Source organism: Gopherus flavomarginatus, chromosome 14 (assembly GCF_025201925.1).
Source record: "Gopherus flavomarginatus isolate rGopFla2 chromosome 14, rGopFla2.mat.asm, whole genome shotgun sequence".
Taxonomy (NCBI): Eukaryota; Metazoa; Chordata; order Testudines; family Testudinidae; genus Gopherus; species Gopherus flavomarginatus.
This window is the reverse complement of record NC_066630.1, coordinates 20,707,818-20,728,353: the sequence shown is the minus strand read 5'-3', so window position 1 is coordinate 20,728,353 and position 20,536 is coordinate 20,707,818. Positions and strand designations below refer to the sequence as shown.

Here is a 20,536-nt window from a genome sequence, read left to right as displayed (position 1 = left end):
CCGCACCTGCGACTGGGAGGACCCCTTAAGGAGCCAGTCGTCGAGGTACGGAAACACGTGGATCTGCCGTCGACGGAGGTGGGCGGCCACGATGGCCATGCACTTGGTAAACACCCTCGGGGCCGTGGAGAGGCCGAAGGGTAGGACTGCGAATTGGAAGTGCTGATGTCTGACCGTGAAGCGAAGGTACTTCCTGTGCGGTGGAAATATGGCAATATGGAAGTATGCATCCTTCATGTCGAGGCGGCATACCAGTCTCCAGGATCCAGGGATGGGATAATAGTTCCCAGGGAGACCATGCGGAACTTCAACTTGAGCATCCATTTGTTGAGGCCCCGCAGGTCTAGGATGGGTCTGAGACCTCCCTTTGACTTGGGAATCAGAAAATATTGGGAGTAAAACCCCTTTCCTCTCTCGTTTAGAGGTACCTCCTCTATAGCTCCTGCTGCGAGGAGAGACTGGACCTCCTGTCGGAGGGTTTGCTCGTGAGAGGGGTCCCTGAAGAGGGACTGGGAAGGGGGGGCGGGAAGGGGGTGAGGAAGCAAGCTGTAGGTGGTATCCTTGCTTCACTGTGCGCAGCACCCAACGGTCTGATGTTAACTGGGACCACGCCGGGAGGAAGTGGGAGAGGCGGTTGGAGAAGGTGGGGGAAGGATCCTGTCCTGAGGCTGGTACGCCGTCCCCGGGCGCACCTTCAAAAGCCGGACTTGGGGCCCGGTGGTGCCTTGGAGGGCCCTTGGTTTTGGCCTCCCTGGGAGCTGGACTGGCGTCTGCGGCCCCCCTGGCCACGCCATCTACTAAAGTCCTGTCTCTGGCGGGGTGGGAAGTATGGTCGGCGTGCTTGGGGCCTGAAGGGTCTACTCTGGGTCGCAGGGGTATGCATCCCCAGCGAGCGTATGATGACTCAATTGTCCTTCAGGTTTTGAAGTCTGGAATCCGTTTTGTCCGAGAACAAACCTTTGCCATCAAAGTGTAAGTCCTGGATGGTATATTGCAGTTCTGGGGCTAGGGTGGAGGCCTGAAGCCAGGATATGCGCCTCATGGTGATTCCCGAGGCCAAGGTTCTGGCTGCTGAGTCGGCCGCGTCGAGGGAGGCCTGTAGAGAGGTCCTGGCCACCTTCTTACCCTCTTCCAGGAACGCGTTGAATTCCAGGCGTGAGTCCTGGGGTAGTAGCTCGGAGAACTTACCCACCTCCGCCCATGTGTTGTAGCTATATTGACCCAATAGGGCCAGTTGGTTGGCTACATGGAGTTGCAAGGCCCCAGCTGAGTACACCTTGTGACCCAGGAGATCCATCCGCCTAGCCTCCTTGGATTTGGGGGCCGGTGCCTGCTGGCCATGTCGTTCCCTGTCGTTGACAGACTGGACAACTAGGGAAGAGGGAGGAGGGTGGACGTAGAGGTACTCGTACCCCCGAGAGGGTACCATGTACTTTCTCTCAACTCCCTTAGCCGTCGGTGGAATGGAGGCTGGAGACTGCCAAAGGTTATCGGCCGTGGTCTGGATAGTTTTAATGAATGGGAGGGCTACCCGGGTAGGAGCGTCCGCCGAGAGGATGCTCACTACTGGATCTTCTCTGGGACCTCCTCCACAGGTAGGTTGATGTTAAGGGCCACTCTGTGGAGGAGTTCCTGGTGGGCCCTGAGTTCTATCGGTGGGGGCCCTGAAGCTGAAGACCTGGCCACGGCCTCATCTGGCGATGAGGAGGAGGAGGATACTCCAGGGATGAGGGCCTCCTGGTTGGTCTCCTGCTCCTGGACTGGTTCCTGCTCCAACTGACCCAGGGAGTCTGGTGGCAGTTGTTCTTCCGACTCAACCGTGGGGGGGGCGGGAAACAGTGGCCTCTGGTACCCGATGTTCTGAGGTAGCAGAACGGGTCTGGGGCAGGGGGCCACCCTGGGCCTGATGGTATGCCCAGGGTGTCCAAAAACCCCACTGTTGGGATCCCACGTCCTGCGGGTGGGGGTCCTGGAACACTCCCAGTGGTACTTCAGGATCCTGGTCCCGGTCGTAGTAGCTACCCGCCTGGGAGGATGCCGACGTGCCTCTGGACGGCCATGGTGGAGCAGCTAAGGTTGGAGCTGAAGTCCCAACCGACCTTACGCCTCTGGGTTGTGGTGACCGGTGCCGGTATTGGTGGCGGTGCCAAGAGCGAGACCGGGACCTGCGACCAGGTCGGTGCCGGGAGGTCGACCGAGATCTCGAGTCTCTCTGTCTCGACCTGCTCCTGGAGGTGTGGTTCCCGGTGCGGTGCCGTGAGCTGGAGCGGTACCGCGAGTACCGGGTCGACGCTCGAGATGTCGATCAGTGTCGGGAGCCGGACCGGTGCCGGGAGCGTGAGCGGTACCGAGGTGAAGGTCGGTGCCAGGAGCCTGAACGGTGCCGAGGTGAATGCCGGTGCCGGGAGTCTGACTGGTGCCGAGACCGAGATCGCTGCAGAGAGTGTGAACGTCTCCTCGATGCGGAGCGTCCGCGGGACCGCGATCTGGAGCGGTGCCGGTCTGTGACGCTGACCGAAGCTGGTCTGGTCAGGGTCGGCTTGCCCATGGAATGCAGTACCCGTGCCGGCGGTGCCGGGAGTAAGGGTTGTGGTGCATCGGTGACCGCGATGAGATCCCTCCCCACGGCAAACGTCTCCGGGGTAGATGGTGAAGTAAGCTCTACTACGGTAGGCACCGGGACGCCGCCAGGTGCCGGGCTCGATGGCCCTCGTGGGGTCGGAGTCGACGGTGCTGGCTTAGTCGGTGCCGCGGCAGGTATCGGTGCCGGGCAGTCCGGCTTTGGTGCAGGCTCTGGCTGCGAGGCGGATGCTGGTGGGATGACCTGCGCCTTCGCCGTCTTCGACCTCGGGGAGAGGGAGCGGCTCGGAGCCAGTTTCGGCGCCGGCGGGGCCCGGTGCCGTGAGTCCTTGGTGGCAGCGCTCGGTGCCGCGGTGGTGCCTTTGCTTATCGGCTGGCTTGTGCTCGGTGTCGAGGGCGGAGGTGTCAGGGCCGCTTCCATAAGGAGCTGTTTTAATTTAATGTCCCGCTCCTTCTTGGTTCTCGGCTTGAAAGACTTGCAAATCGAGCACTTAGCCGATAAGTGTGACTCCCCGACGCACTTTAAGCAGGAGTCGTGGGGGTCTCCAACCGACATAGGCTTGTGACAAGCCGAGCACTGCTTGAACCCCGATGAGCCGAGCATGAGCTCCGGCTCCGGGTGCGAGGAAGGGGGTGAACCCCAATCCCCTCAATCACTAACAACTACACTATTAACACTAACTATATATATACAACAATTAACTATAATTACGGTATAACAACGATAAGAAGACTATGAGCTGCTAGGGAGTGTGGAGGTCAGCAAAGCCGCGCTCCACAGTTCCAACGACCGACACGGGCGGTAAGAAGGAACTGAAGGGTGGCCGGGTCGGCTGGGGTATATATTGGGCGCCATAGCGGCGCCACTCCAGGGGGCGCCCAGCCGACCCGCCAGGGTTGCTAGGGTAAAAGTTTCTCCGACGAATGTGCACGCGGCATGCGCACACCTAACTGGAATGGATATCAGCAATCACTCGAAGAAGAAACACAAGTTTGGATGTTAGCAGCATGGAGCTATACAAACAAATTTTGGCAGCCAAATCTTACAAATTGTTCAGAATGGTTTGGGTTTATGTTCACTGAAGGGCTTATACAAATAGTTACAATAAACACAAAGGATTAAATTGGAAGGAGATTTCAAGTGTGTTGCTGTAAGGATTGGTGAGAGTAAACATCACTGCTATGAAATTCACAGATGGTATTCAAGCTTGCGAGACTCTGCCGTACTCTCAGAAATGTATAAGTGAAAGTATAACAGGAGATATGAATACTTACCTGCTGGAAGAGAAGGAGATACAGCTGCAAAATGGCTGCTTGAGGGCAGCAGTTGAGGGGACACAGCTTCTCAAAAAGTATTCTAGAAAAAGGTACAAGAAAAGTGCAATCCCCCTCTGGGAAGATTTGGTAAAATCCAGGCATTCACAGAGGAATCAGTGTTTCTGTATCACAGCCTACAGATCTGACCCAGTGTAGGCAAAAAAACAGTGTAGGCAAAAGAGAGACTCCCACAGACTAGTGGCACTAAATGGCAAAATAAATGGCCACACTGGAGTACTGCTAATTCACTACAAAATTAGAGACTTGGAAAAAAATTGTGAACGTTTTAAGTGTAACTTAAACAATATTTGTGGTGGTGATAACACACATTTGTTTCTTCGCAGCAGGAAAGATTACAGGTGGTCTATTTTGAAGTGCTGCTCTTGCAGCCTGAAACATCCAAAGCTGGCTGTCTGTGAGGATAATTTATCCCCTGAATATGCCTGAGGCAGCATCACTCTCCCCATCTGAGCAGCCTCCTATCGACTGGTGTCACAAAGGGCTCGCCTTACAAGCAAAAGGCCTTTTTTTACATGTCGACATATGAAGGTGAGGGGCAGATCATGATGAAATCTGCAGCATCTTTCACCCTAAGCATAAAGTTTGAGAGCTTCCTTCCTCCCACCGCTTCCTGAGCATGTTTGTTTCAGGAATGAAAAAGTGCTGCAGAAGCTCCCAGCCCTGCTATTGGATCTACCAGATACACCCTTGCATTCTTATTTGCTGAGCAAAGACTAGGCCAGTGAGGGGAAGTGGGGAGAGGAGCAAGCAACATGGATTAAGTGTTGTCTGTCAGGACCTGCACCACTTTGCCTGAGATCTGAGGAAGAAACACTTGGCTACCCAAGTACGTTAGTCTCTAAGGTGCCACAAGTACTCCTATTCTTTTTGCGGATACAGACTAACATAGCTACTACTCTGAAACAAGTTCCCTGATGTTGATGCGCAGGGAGAGTTCTTGAGATCAGAGGCCCTGAGTCTTGAGGTTGTTGAGGTAGGCTCCCCACCCTAGGTCTAATGTGTCTGAGCCTAAGGCTACTAACAGTTATGGGGCAATAAACGACACTCCCTTCATTAATGATTTTGGGTCTTTCTACCAGTCCAGGGAAGCAAGGACCAGAGGCTGGACCATGAGTACTGAGTCTAACTTGTAGAAGTCTGCTTGAGGAGTAAACTGATGCTAGCCACATCTGGAGGGGCCTGAGGCACAGACTTGTACACTGTACCATGTAAGTACATGCCACCATATGTCCCAATAGCTTGAGACAGACCTGAGCACTTGTGATTGGGTGGACCGTGATCTTGGATATCAGATTTGACATGATCCAGAATCAGACATCCAGCAGAAAGGCCCTGGCTTGGGTCAAGTCGAGAACTGCCCTGAACAATTCTACTCTCTGAACCACGACCAGAGTTGACTTTTGCTCATTTATCAGCATGCCCAGAGCTCTGAAGGTAGCTTGGACTGTGCTGATGCTGTTCTGCACTTGGGCCTATGAGTGGCCTTTGATCAGCCAGTTGAGGTACAGGTAGACTTACCCCGTCGCCTGAGGTAGGCTGCTATGACCGCCATACAGTTCGTGAAGGCCCAAGGGCTGCTAGTAGGCCAAAGGGTAAAACAGTGAATTGGTAACGGTGTTGACCCACTACAAACCTGAGAAATCTTCTGTGGCCATGGAAGATAGAGATGTGAAAATAAGCATCCTTTAAGTCGAGGATAGCGTACCAGTCTACTGGATCCAGGAAGAGAATGATGGAGGCCAGGGAGATCATGTGGAACCTCAGTTTCTTGAGATATCTTTTGAGGCAACATAGGTCCAAGATGGGCCAGAGGCCCCCTTTTTGGCCTTCAGGATTAGGAAATACTGGGAGTAGAATCCCTTCCCTCTCAAGTCTTGAGGAATTTCCTCCACAGCCCCCACACATAGGAGGGATTGCACCTCTGGACAAGGAGAAGGGTCCCTGAAGAGGGATGGGGAGGGAGAGGTGCAAAGAAACTGCAGGGTATAACTGGCTGTAACTGTGTGCCGGGCCCAATGATCTGACATTATGAACCATCATGCAGGGCTGAAGAGCAACAGACAGTCCGAAAATAAAAGGGGAGACTAATTTGAGATGTGACAGGTACTGTGCCCTTGGGCACACCTTCAAAAGGCATGCATGGGCCCACCCAAGTATCTCTGAGACCCTCACTGGGAGGCTGACGTGGACAGGAGAGGTTGGCGCCATTTGTAACCTCTCCCTTTTCTCTTGTAGGGCTCCTGTCTTTGAGGTGTAGAGAACTAAGGAGGCTGTTAGGGCCTGAAGTGCTTCCTGGAAGCTGATGGGGTATAAAGGCCTAAGGAGTGCAGGGTTGCCCTCGAGTCCTTCAGGACGTCCAGCCTCATGTCTGTCTGTTCCAAAAAAAGAGCAGCTTTCAAAGGGGAGGTTCTGGACAGATTATTGGACCTCTTCTGGGAGTTCGCAGGACTGGAGCCAAGAACCACCTTATGGTGATGGCTGAGGGCATTGTCCTGACTCCCCAGAGCCACACCCAGAACTGCCTGATTGGAGGTCCTGGCTACATTCTTACCCTCTTTCAGGAGGGCAGTGAACGCCTGCCTCAATTCATGTGGCAGTGAGTCTTTAAATTTATATGCAGAGTCCCAAAGATTAAAATTGTATCTCCTCAGCAATGCCTGCTGGTTGAAGATACATAGCTGAAGGCTACCCATTGAATAAACTTTCCCTCTGAAAGAGCTAGTCTGTTTGCGTCTTTGTTTCAGGGTAGCGCTTGACTGGCTCTGCCTGTCCCATTCATTTGCTAGAGTGACCATCAGGGTCCTTGGGGATGGGGTGTTGCAAGTACAGGTATTCAAACCCACTCGCCAGTATACAGTACTTTTTCTCTTCCCTCTTTGAGGTGGAGGGCAGAGAAGGAGTTTTCCACAGGGCTTTGACTGCTCCCATCATCGCCTCACTGATGGGCAAGGCCATGTTGGAGGGTGCTGGCATCCAGGATGTCAATGAAACTGTGTGCTGACTCTTTGAGCTCTTCTATCTCTAGACCCAGGTTTGCCATGACCTGTTTGAAAAGGTCCTGATGGAACCTGAAATAATCTTGCAGAAGCAGGCTACTGGGCCATGCAACAGCCTTGTCAGAGGAGGAGGAGGATTGCACCAGAGGAGGGGCTCCTTTCTCTTCTTCCACTTCAACCCTGACCACTGGAGTAATCTCCTGGATGTTGGCACTGGGATAGGTGCCAGAGCTGGGATCTGGTGCCAAGTAGGAAGGAGTGATAGTCTGTTTCTCCAAAGCTACCGTATAGAGCTATGCACAGATACAAAATTTGTATCTGCATCTGATCCGCAAAAATGATCCACCGATATCAAGCTGATATCTGCAGATTTTGCAGAGCTCTATGAATAAGAGCAGTGGGAGGAGGGGTCCCACATTGCGGGAAACTCTGAGGGTTACGGTATGGCCACTGCATCAGCCAGAGACCTGCTGGACAGATACTGGCACCAAAGTCCGGTGGCACGTAGGTTGGATACTGGTGATATGCCCTGGGTGGAGCAAAAGATTCTACTTCGGACTCTGGAGAGGAGTCTTTTCTCAGGGACCATCCTGGATCCATACCCACTTCTGTCTCCACGTGATTCCGGGATTATGAGGAACGCCAAAGAGTCCATGACCGTGTTGCCAGGATCATGGTAGGCTTACCCTAGAGAGAGCCAGGAGTGCCTGGGAAGGAGCCCAACGCTTCCAGTTGCTTGGGCTGGCAAGTGCCCCCTTGTAGTCAATGGGATTGGAAGAGAGAAGAGGTTATTCATCACTTGGAAAGCCTCCAGGGCCAAGGGGACCGCTGGACTGCTGGCACTGCAGCAGCTTTCAGGGTCAGTAGAGGATCTTGCACTAGACTCAACGCTCTAGGCAGAGATGACAGTGCCATCTCTGGCTCAGGGGAGGCAGAATGGCCCAGCACACTGGCTTGTCCCTCTTCTGCACCAGCAAGCGCCCTCTCTTGGTGCGCTGCTTTTGTGCCTCTTCCTTGGCACCAGAGATGGAGAACGGTGCCAGAAAGAACATGGTGCCGAGGAAGCACTTCACCTAGATGTCAAAGTGCTTAGTACCAATTTGGAGCAGCTCTGCTATGAGAGAGGTCAGAGAGCTGTCAGCCTCTATAAGGAAAGCCGTCAGCCTAATGTCTCGGTCTTTTTTGGTGCAAGGTCTGAAGTGCCTGCAGATCTGGCACTTTGTCCTTTACTTGGGTTTCCCACAGACACTTTAAGCAGCTAGTGTGTGGGTCACTCACTGGCATAAGTTTGCCGCAAGAAGCCCTGAGAACTCTGGGGCAAAGAGTCCCTCAATGACAGGGGCTAATTATTCACACTACTATATTTGTTAACAATAAGAACTATACACACTAACTACAATAACTACAAACAGAGAAGAGTCCAACCACTGTTAAAGAACCCTTGCCACGCAAAAAGGATCATTCCAGTAACCGTCATGGGCGGTAAGAAGGAACTGAGAGGATACAGGGCCAGTGGCACCCCTTACACCGGTGCATATGCACATGACTCCAGAGGGCACTAGAGCCGGCCCAACGGATACCACTAAGGGAAAAATCTTCAGCAACAGTGGATACATCAAGCAAACACATCATGGAATGGTCATGAGCAAGTAGTCAAAGAATATCTTGGTTCCAATTCATAAAGAACATTTTCGAGTACGATCAGAACTTAATTCTGTTGTGAAGTAAATGGAGTTAAATAAAACAAAAGGAATGATGTATTTTGGGTAACCAGACTGCAAGTGTGGAAAAATTGGGATGGGGGTGGGGATAATAGGAGCCTATATAAGAAAACGCCGCAAATATCGGCACTGTCCGTATAAAATCAGGACATCTGGTCACCCCTAGATGTAGTCACATTAGTCTTTATTGCATATCAGGTGCACTGCTGCAAATCACATCTAGTCTGTGCAATGACAGAGGCTGTATCAGTTTTATTGCTGCAGTAATCTAGCTCCGAAGTGGCTAGGCTCTTTCTGAATAGAGGGGGCAGAGTTTCTTGGCCAAAGTGAAAATGATAGGCAACAATGTGAGCTGCACTGCCAACACATCCTATGAATGTGAATGGACAGAGTCAATCTCTAAGAACTCTGGTGACAGGTTAATTTCCCTATCATTGTGGCAATCTCTATATCCAGGAGTAGAAACAGACCCAGCATGACACTGAGACTTGTCACCAGATAATCTGTGGTGTGCTGCCTTCAGAATACTGACAGGTTCCATAGTGTTTTTCCCTTTCTGCTAACCACCTGTTTTTCCTGAGTTAAATTTGAGCCAACTACTTTTAATCTCTGATCATCTCTTTCAGGACTTAGGAAATCTATGTAACAAGGAGTTGTTGTACTGAGAAAATCGGCTAGGATGACTGTCATTTTACTTTTCTTTATTGGGTTGATGTTATGTTCTTTACTTTCAGGACCAAAATCATCAGGAGCTCTCCATGACCGTTAGAGTCCTAATGCTCATCAAGTTTTCAGTGTTTTCAGGGTCTTGCCCAGAGCAGGACTACACAGGCCACCTGGCCACCGGTCATCTACAGTGCCACATTAGCTTTTATTCATTTCACAGATAGTTTGTTCAAAAATATACTTTAACACTGCCTCAGAGTTAAAACACACTAAATCCAATTGAGGGGGAAGAGAGGAGGTTTGGATGAACACCAATGTTTAGATTTTTCTAAACTGAGCATATACAAATGAGCACAAATTTCTGCTACTTTAAAAGTAAATGGCTAGTGAAATGCATAACTGTCCAGAAATTATGCTGTATGTGAAAAGTAGGTGCACAGTTGCATGCACATTTTGTGGGTTCATCTCCATGCACACAGTTTACAAAACTGGGCCCATCAAGTCCTTGACTGGGATAATTCAACACTCTCAGACTAACTGTACACTGTTACAGTCCCCTACTCTCACTCTAATTAAGTCTGTTATATTATTTCTAATCATGGTCCCTGGGATTATTACAGTTGCTTTCAAACACTGATCTATAAAATCTCTTCTTTTGCTCTTTCTATCCACGTGCTCAAATCTGTTTACACACCTAAAACAGTGGTCTCCAACCTTTTTACACCTAAAATCACTTTTTAATTTAAGGGCAACTCAGGATCTACCCCGCCCCTTCCCCGAGGCCCTGCTCCGCTCACTCCATTTTCCCCCTCCTACCGTCGCCCACTCTTCCCCCACCCTCACTCACTTTCACCAGGCTGCGGTTGGGGTTCAGGAGGGGTGTGGACTCTGGGATGGGGCCAAGGAGTTTGCAGTGTGGGAGGGGGCTCCGGGCTGAGCATGGGGCAGGGAGTTGGGGTGCAGGAGGGAGTGAGGGGTAAAAGCTGTGGGAGGGAGTTTGGGTGCAGGAGGGAGCTCTGGGCTGGGGCAGAGTGTTGGGCTGCAGGAGGGGGTGTGGGGTGCTGGCTCCGGAAGGGGCTCAGGGCTGGGGTGCAGCCTCCTGCCAGGCAGCACTTATCTCAGGCAGCTCACTTATCTCAGACTCCCTGCCTGCCCGAGCCCCACGCTGCTCCCAGAAGGGGCCAACATGCCCCTTTGGCCCAGAGGGGCGGGGGGACATGGCTCCGTGCACTGCACCGCTCTGCAGTCACTGCCTCAACAGCACCCACTGGCCACAGTTCCCCATTCCAGGTCAATAGGAGCAGTGGGGGAGGGGCTCGCAGGCAAGAGGACTGTGTGGACACCTCTCCTCCCTGGAGCTGCGGGGGCATGCTGGCTGCTTTCGAGAGCGGCATGACCAGGGCAGGCAGGGAGCCTGCCTTAGCACAGCCCTGCTGCACCACCGGAGATTGCGATAGATTGGCAGAGCCTCTAGGATCAACCGGTCCATCACGATTGACAGGTTGGTGACAACTGATATAAACCATTACATTTTGAAATATTAATCCTCATGTTAGTTTTTTCTTTTTTTCATAATAAAACAAGGAAACCTGAAATATCCCTAAATAATTTACCAAATGTATAAGATGGTCACGTTCCTGAGTTATATTCTCTGCCAAGCTAATAAGATTTGCTAAGTACTGATGAGCTGCCACTTCCTTTTCCATTGTTTCATCCAACTGCTGTTTCAGAAGACATATTTTCTTCTGTGATTTCCTACAAAATATAAAGATAAAAACAGGAAAATCTTATTTTTAAGCACTAAACTACTATATAACAATTTAAAAGCATTGTTTTTGTGCATACATTAGCTTTTAAACGGTACTGTCTTACGAGTCAAATCACATGTAAGGAAAGATTCTGAAACAAGATGATTTTAAATATAAAAGGTCAATAATCTAACCGTAGTACATTTAAAAAAAAAAATCATACATCATCTTTGTCAGTTTACAGGAAGACCAAACCTCTATATCCTCTAATTTTTGTCTGTTTTGTTTCAGGCAATGAGTACTACTGAACTATCTGAATGACTAGCAAATACAGTGAAAACTTTCTAACATACTACATGGATATAAAAAGATGCTCCTGGAATGATAAATATTTTAAAAAATTCTTGTTCACTGAAATAGTTTTATCTCATGGGTATCATATAAAAGAAGTTTGTTCAGTATGGAACAATAAACTCTTCCATAACACTGAATAATTTACCAGTGTTTATTATTTATTAACTCATCATATGCAATCTGACAATTTATCTACTTTTATCAAAGACCTAAAAAATAATCAAATATTTTTTCAGATATGAACTGGCTCAGGATGCTTGGGTTACCACAAGCATAATGGCTTGTGACGACTTTGTATTCTTTCCTGATTTGATGGAGCACGTGATCATAACAAATAATCATTCCAAGAAATATCCTGTGATGCATGATAGTTAGAAATTCATGCTCAACACCGTGCAATAGAAGGGTAATCCAGCATTCTAATAATTACAACACTTTTTTTTTATCTGATGGTTCAAAAATACATTTCAAAATAACATTATTCCGATCATATTTTTGCATGTTCTGTTGTGTTGCAAAAAGCATCGTGGCATGAGACCCAGCAAATCTGACCCATACTTTGTCTTGCATATTTTTCCTAAATTCATTTGTTCACATCTTGGAGATTTTATTATTTTCCTAGGTTCTCTAACATTCTGTCCAGTTCATTACACACAGTCCGCCACAATAGTCTACTATAAGTTGATGATACACATATACTTTTGCTGTTTTTTATAAAAGCAGCAAAGAATCCTGTGGCACCTTATAGACTAACAGACGTTTTGGAGCATGAGCTTTCATGGGTGAATACCCACTTCCTCAGATGCATGTAATGGAAATTTCCAGGGGCAGGTATATATATGCTAGCAAGCAAGCTAGAGATAACGAGGCCAGTTCAATCAGGGAGGATGAGGCCCTGTTCTAGCAGTTGAGGTGTGAAAACCAAGAGAGGAGAAACTGGTTCTGTAGTTGGCAAGCCATTCACAGTCTTTGTTCAATCCTGAGCTGATGGTGTCAAATTTGCAGATGAACTGAAGCTCAGCAGTTTCTCTTTGAAGTCTGGTCCTGAAGTTTTTTGCTGCAGGATGGCCACCTTAAGGTCTGCTATAGTGTGGCCAGGGAGGTTGAAGTGTTCTCCTACAGGTTTTTGTATATTGCCATTCCTAATGTCTGATTTGTGTCAATTTATCCTTTTCCGTAGAGACTGCCCAGTTTGGCCGATGTACATAGCAGAGGGGCATTGCTGGCATATGATGGCGTATATTACATTGGTGGATGTGCAGGTGAATGAACCGGTGATGGTGTGGCTGATCTGGTTAGGTCCTGTGATGGTGTCGCTGGTGTAGATATGTGGGCAGAGTTGGCATCGAGGTTTGTTGCATGGACTGGTTCCTGAGCTAGAGTTATTATGGTGCGGTGTGCAGTTACTGGCGAGAATATGTTTCAGGTTGGCAGTTTGTCTGTGGGCAAGGACTGGCCTGCCACCCAAGGCCTGTGAAAGTGTGGGATCATTGTCCAGGATGGGTTGTAGATCCTTGATGATGCGTTGGAGGGGTTTTAGCTGGGGGCTGTATGTGATGGCCAGTGGAGTCCTGTTGGTTTCTTTCTTGGGTTTGTCTTGCAGTAGGAGGCTTCTGGGTACATGTCTGGCTCTGTTGATCTGTTTCCTTATTTCCTCGTGCGGGTATTGTAGTTTTGAGAATGCTTGGTGGAGATTTTGTAGGTGTTGGTCTCTGTCTGAGGGGTTAGAGCAGATGCGGTTGTACCTCAGTGCTTGGCTGTAGACAATGGATCGTGTGATGTGCCTGGGATGGAAGCTGGAGGCATGAAGGTAGGCATAGCAGTCGGTAGGTTTTCGATATAGGGTGGTGTTAATGTGACCATCACTTATTTGCACCGTGGTGTCAAGAAAGTAGACCTCCCGTGTAGATTGGTCCAGGCTGAGGTTGATGGTGGGGTGGAAGCTGTTGAAATCAGGGTGGAATTTTTCCAGAGTCTCCTTCCCATGGGTCCAGATGATGAAGATGTCATCAATGTAGCGTAGGTAGAGAAGGGGCGTGAGTGGACGAGAGCTGAGGAAGCGTTGTTCCAGGTCGGCCATAAAGATATTGGCGTATTGTGGGGCCATGAGGGTGCCCATAGCAGTGCCACTGATCTGAAGATATATATTGTCATCAAATTTGAAATAGTTGTGTGTAAGTATAAAGGCACAGAGCTCAGCAGCCAGTTGTGCTGTGGCATCATCAGGGATAGTGTTCCTGACAGCTTGTATTCCATCTGTGTGTGGGATGTTTGTGTAGAGAGCCTCTACATCCATGGTGGCTAGGATGGTGTTTTCTGGGAGGTCACCAATGTATTGTAGTTTCCTCAGAAAATCAGTGGTGTCGCGGAGATAGCTGGGAGTGCTGGTGGCATAGGGTCTGAGTAGAGAGTCCATATATCCAGACAGTCCTTCAGTGAGAGTGCCAATGCCCAAGATGATGGGGCGTCCAGGATTTCCGGGTTTGTGGATCTTGGGTAGTAGATAGAATAACCCTGGTCGGGGCTCTAGGGGTATGTTGATTTCTTCTGGTGTTAGTGTAGGGAGTGTCCTGAGTAGATGCTGTAGTTTCTTAGTGTATTCCTCAGTGGGATCTGAGGGAAGTGGCCTGTAGAATTTGGTATTGGAGAGTTGTCTGGCGGCCTCCTTTTGGTAGTCAGGCCTGTTCATGATGACAACGGCACCTCCTTTATCAGCCTCTTTGATGATAATGTCAGGGTGGTTTCTGAGGCTGTGGATGGCATTGTGTTCTGCACGACTTAGGTTGTGAGGCAAGCGATGTTGTTGTTCCACGATTTCTGCCTGTGCACGCCGGCGGAAGCATTCAATGTATAGGTCCAGGCTGTCATTTCGACCCTCAGGAGGAGTCCATGTGGAGTAAATGCACACCGCACCATAATAACTCTAGCTCAGGAACCAATCCGTGCAACAAACCTCGATGCCAACTCTGCCCACATATCTACACCAGCGACACCATCACAGGACCTAACCAGATCAGCCACACCATCACCGGTTCATTCACCTGCACATCCACCAATGTAATATACGCCATCATATGCCAGCAATGCCCCTCTGCTATGTACGTCGGCCAAACTGGACAGTCTCTACGGAAAAGGATAAATGGACACAAATCAGACATTAAGAATGGCAATATACAAAAACCTGTAGGAGAGCACTTCAACCTCCCTGGCCACACTATAGCAGACCTTAAGGTGGCCATCCTGCAGCAAAAAACTTCAGGACCAGACTTGAAAGAGAAACTGCTGAGCTTCAGTTCATCTGCAAATTTGACACCATCAGCTCAGGATTGAACAAAGACTGTGAATGGCTTGCCAATTACAGAACCTGTTTCTCCTCTCTTGGTTTTCACACCTCAACTGCTAGAACAGGGCCTCATCTTCCCTGATTGAACTGGCCTCGTTATCTCTAGCTTGCTTGCTAGCATATATATACCTGCCCCTGGAAATTTCCATTACATGCATCTGAGGAAGTGGGTATTCACCCATGAAAGCTCATGCTCCAAAACGTCTGTTAGTCTATAAGGTGCCACAGGATTCTTTGCTGCTGTTACAGATCCAGACTAACACGGCTACCCCTCTGATACGTGTTTTTTATAGTTCTGCATAATACCTGCTGCACTGAGGTAGGTACTTAAATTCTATGACAATATTCCCTTTTTACTTGTGAAATGTTTGAATATTGGGCTTAATTTCTAGCTTCACAATATGCCTACAATTACTGTGATTGCTTACCTAAATCAGGTAACTGGCTAATTATAATTTTCACATGCATTTTCTCAGTGCAGTCATGGTAATTGTGCATGAAAATTATACAGTTATTTGGCTAACATATTAAACATCAGGCCTGTATAGGTAATACAGAAGTTAAATCATATTTCACTGGAAAGACACACAAATTTTAGAGAATATACTTAATTGGCATCAATAAGACTTTCTGTGTCTGGAGAAGGCTGTAGGGGTCAAGGGCCAACAATATTTTTTCAGCGAGATATTACTTTGTTTTTTAAAATGTTAGTGTCGGTGGAAGGAGATATCCAAATGAAGAAGAAAAGGATATAGATAAACCTATTTGTCTTTTGTGCCATTTTCAGCTCAGCTTCCAGGATCTTGTTTTCAGCAACTAGGTCATTTTTCTCTAAGAGCAGGCTCTTTTTCTGTGCTTGCAATGATGCTAGCCTTTGCATTAGATCTTCCAGCTCAGCACTTCGCTTTTCCTGTTCCTGTTGCAACTGACTGCAGAAAAAGACAATATAAAATGGGTATCAAAGATCTACTTCACTGAGAAAATGGACAAGTTACATATTTGACAGTATATTATTGTTTAGCTTACATTTTACTTAGGTGTCAAAGATACAGATGTTAAAAACTTTGCTACAAGTCAAATGGCCAACAAAGCATAATGCCAATGCAATTACTCAATGGAAAGATGTGTACTGGCAACCCTGCTCTAAACAGGATTTATATGTATGCTATATAGTCAAATGTATCCTCTTCCTTCTATTTGGTTTTACTGGTAAATCAAATAATCACCACTAAAACTGCATGACCAGCAGTGCAGAAACCATGTCAATGGATTACTCTCAAAGGTAAAAACATGCTATGCCAAGAGATTAACACATTTCCATCATACCTAGTCTTGAGCAAAAATAACTCAGCTGAATGTCATAAAACGTAATGAATTAAATTCTAGACAACCTGAGGTAGAAAGTTAACATTCTCTCTTAAATATGTCCTTTAAAACTCAAATAATGCCATAAAATATCACAGGCCATCAAGCAATGAACATATTTTCATGGTGGAGGCAGGAGGTAGTAAAACAGTTCTCGGTTCATTAAAATAGCTTAGCCCGCATTTTTATGAGAAACTGAGATACATAAATTTAAAACACACTGATGGTTAGTTAGCTATAATTCATTTTAAACTACAAGACATTGAAGGGATTTAAGTTCTGATATATTTCATTTTTATTATTAAAAACTAAATCTTAGTGAATGGAAAGAGAAGAAATGTTTCTGCACCAGAAGAAAAAAGTAAAAGCTTTTTACTTTTCACCAGAGGCTTGTTTGATTCAGACATGTTGTTTGATCAGACTGGATTTATCAAAGTGATGTGCTCCTAGGACCTTTTAAGTTTATCTGTATCTTTCCCCTAGAGTATGGGTTAGCAACCTGAAATATTATAGACTGTTGGGCATGACATGTTTATTGCTAACTTTTGTTTATTCTGTAAGTGGTATCTTGCTAGACTTTTCAAGATTTTATAAAGGGGATGGACATTTAATTGACATATCAGATTTGTTTTTCCCAATCTGTTGTACTGTAGTGTTTGGCATTGCTTAGTGTTTTGTCCTGATCTCTCATACTTGAAATTGTGGAAAATGGAGAAAAATAGTGTTTTCAGTTTGAGATCTGAGTATATTTTATACATTTGCCACCAAAGAAGGGAACAAGAAATTGAAAACAATTCAGAAATAAGGAAAACAGCTTCTAAGGTTATTACAAATGTTAATATGAATTATCTTATTTTCAATAAAGCAGTTTTCTTATAACAAAAAGACTTCGGTATTTACAATACAAATTCTGCATCTTTGTGCTAGGGCATGAAAACCTAAGTTAAATGAATTTTTAAGATGTAATCAAGCAATGGGAATAGTCAAAAATATATTAGGATTTTTAAATTCAGTTTTAATTGTCCATAGCATTACCGGTAATGACATTTGTTTTCTAAAATATAATTTTTAAACCTAAGGTGCATTTTTTGTTTTAGTTTACATGCTGTTTTATCTAGGTATAAATATGGGTGAAATCCTGGTTCTGTGAACTGAATGGCAAAATGCCCATTGATTTCAATGGAACCAGAATTTCCCTGTTTTTATCAACCTACAAAATTAAGTTAACAGTTTTCTAAAATAGCATTTCTCTACCTTCTTTGTACTCTGCCAGCTACCTTAATAACATATGGATCTTGATGGAAAAGAACACTGGTGATTGGGTCCTGGTGCAGCAAAGGGATCTGTATGGGTATAAGAGCCTGCTCATGTGGATACTTTGCAGGATCGGGGCCTTTCACTCCACGTCTGTATACAGCAGGGTTAGGCAACCTATGGCATGCATGCCAAAGGCGGCACACAAGCTGATTTTCAGTGGCACTCACACTGCCTGGGTCATGGTGACCAGTCCGGGGGCCTCTGCATTTTAATTTAAATTTTAAATGAAGCTTCTTAAACATTTTGAAAACTTACTTGCTTTACATACAACAATAGTTCAGTTATATATTATAGACTTAGAGAGAGAGAGACCTTCTAAAAACATTAAAATGTATTACTGCCATGCAAAACCTTAAATTAGAGTGAATAAATGAAGACTCGGCACACCACTTCTGAAAGGTTGCCGACCCCTGGTATATAGTATATAGACCCATACCTTCTTAATGCATTCACCAAAGCAACATGCTCCTCTGCTGTTACTCTGCCATTCAGATTTGCTTTCAGTTCTTCACATGTGGAGCATAAAGACTTCAGCTGCTTCTGATTCTCTGATATCTCCTCTTCCTGGCTTTGTTTCTTAGCTTCCAAAACCATTAGCTGTTTGGTCAATTTTGAAACTTCATGGGGAATGAAAAAAAAACTGTTGACACAACAGAACTAATCCACAAATCAAGTCAAAATTCTAATTAAAACAATAGGACATAATTTAATAGCTGCATTAAGCACTGGACCAATCATTGCTTGACTTGTCAAATTAAGTATTGCACTTTCATCCTATGGCTTCTGCTATCTATCAAGCAGTTTAGCGAGATGCCAGTCTTATCCACAGTTAAGAACAAAGAGAAAATCCTTGTTCTATATCTGAATTTTCACTAACTTCTGGCTTGGCCAAAACTAAACCTCAACCAACCCACCTGAAATTCCATATGTGTGTTCTTATGGCAGGGCGTGGTGGGGGGGGAGTTATTTGTTAGTTTCCTGGAAGATTTGAGGCAAACTGGAGAACTGTTTGGAGAGAGTGTGTATGTGTGTGTGTATATATATATATGTGTGTGTGTGTGTGTATATATATATAAAATATAAAAAGCTGTTAACTTCTTGGATATTTTCTTGATGTATTTTGGCTCATCACAACCCCAGAACAGTTTGGCCTAGAAACTTCAAATCAGTTTGAATCTGTTGGTCTTGGTGAGGACTGGTGCCTTTTTAGTAGCTTTGAGTTACAGAATGAATGATATTTTTTTTAATTTAAAAACACTTGCTATGAAAATTAGCAGCCTGGTGGAGTTCCAAACTGTGCATGGGCCCTGATGGAAACTTCAAAAGTTTCATATGCCAGGTGCAGATTTTACACAGTTAGTATTGCAGCCCATGAGTTAAGACCTCTTCAATGTTCCCAGTCTACACAGAAACTTACCAAGACTGTGGACTTCTGAAAGCCAATTCAACTAAAGCACAGAAGCCAAGGGACTTTAAGATTTTACTTTTCTCATGGCTCTCTGAGAAGTCAAGGGAGGAACACCTATATGGCCTCTAATTTCAGTAATATATACCCTATAACAGAGGTGGGCAAACTACGGCCCGCGAGCCACATCCAGCCCATGGCACAGTCCTGCCTGGCCCCTCAGCTCCCAGCAAGAGAGACTAGCCCCCGGCTCCTCCCCTGCTGTCTCCCCTTCCCCACAGCCTCAGCTCCCTGCGCTGCCAGTGCTCTGACTGGCTCTGGCATGGTAAGGGACAGGGGGAGCGGGAGGATCTGGGGGGCAGTCAGGGGACAGGGAGCGATTGGATGGGGTGGAGGTTGTGGGGGGCAAGGTCAGAGAACTGGGAATGGGGGCGCTGGATAGGTGTGGGAGTCCCGGGGACCTGTCAGGGGGTGAGGGTGTGGATTGGAGCAGTCAGGGGACGGGGGGGGGTTGGATGGGTCAGGGGCTCGCGGGAGGGCAGTCAGGGGGATAGGAAGTGGGAGTGGTCAGATGGGAGCGGTGCAGGCTGTTTGGGGAGCCAAAGCCTTCCCTACTTGACCCTCCATATAGTTTTGCAACCCCGATGTGGCCCTCCAGCCAAAAAGTTTGCCCATCCCTGCCCTATAATGTAAGTGGTGAGTGTTGCTTAAAATGTACATAGCCAAAAATTAATATCCTTTAATATCCTCAGGTAAATTACACCTACAAGATTCCTTCCTAGGTTCAAAGAATCTCAGTGACACATCCAAGTTGTGTTATACATGGCAAATAGCTACTATTCTAGGATACTTGTCACATTTTTGCAATCATACCTTCAATAGAAAATGTAGGGCTTGTGGGACACAGTTAAGATTTTTCTGGGTGCATTAAACTGAATTTCCATACTTTCAAAATTATTTTACTTAGAAGTGTGGCTTTCTATATTCGGGTTTTAAACTACAACATATTTTAAGGTGTTTTTTTTCCCCTTAGATCCTGTTAAAAGTTTCTAAATGTTCATAGGATTTTGCTGGTATAATAATACACCAAAAGTAGCAGAATGATTCTTTATCTAGAATCTTTTCCCTCTTACTTTGTTTTCTTCCTTGCATGTAATTAATGTTCTGAAATCAACCACCAATTAAGGAGTACAAATCTGAATTAAACTGTGTATGTTGTGGGCTTGATTCCTCACTGCAAAAGATGTCATGAAATTTTAAGCAAGGTAGGTTATAAAAATCAGTAGACTCAATCATGTTATTTTTTAGATAATTAACTATTGTAAAGCAATGAACATTACCAACAAAACAGAAAATAAAATCACACAGACTCCAAATGATTTATCTTATACAATATTTAAATAAGATCATACTGTGTTTAACATATTTAATACTACATAAAGTTAAAAGCATTCAAAATTACTAACAAAACATACATTTATACATAAATAAAACATTATTTTAACTTCTGGTCACTATTTCCAGTAGAGAAAGTGACTTCTGATTAACACATTGTGGTTCAAGACAGTATGTATTACATAATGTCTGCAAGGGAAATAACTTGGATATTGATTGTAATTTATATTATTTTGACTTAACAGTGCTTTTAGGCATGTATTAATTAAAATAGTGCTGCAGTACTACCTCTGCTACAATTCAAGTAA

At 46.2% G+C, this 20,536-nt stretch overlaps 1 protein-coding gene across 4 annotated transcripts in view; it reads right to left on the bottom strand.

Moving 5' to 3' along the window:
- Positions 1–20,536, bottom strand: part of CEP89 (centrosomal protein 89) — a 129,382-nt gene that overhangs the window by 58,129 nt on the left and 50,717 nt on the right. For all 4 annotated transcript variants that reach the window (XM_050923068.1, XM_050923069.1, XM_050923070.1 and 1 more), the window contains 3 exons: positions 17,865–18,045; positions 15,508–15,675; positions 10,915–11,056 (listed from right to left, as the gene is read on the bottom strand). In XM_050923068.1, coding sequence (XP_050779025.1) covers positions 10,915–11,056; positions 15,508–15,675; positions 17,865–18,045 — 491 coding nt within the window. The remainder of the gene's footprint in view (positions 1–10,914; positions 11,057–15,507; positions 15,676–17,864; positions 18,046–20,536) is intronic.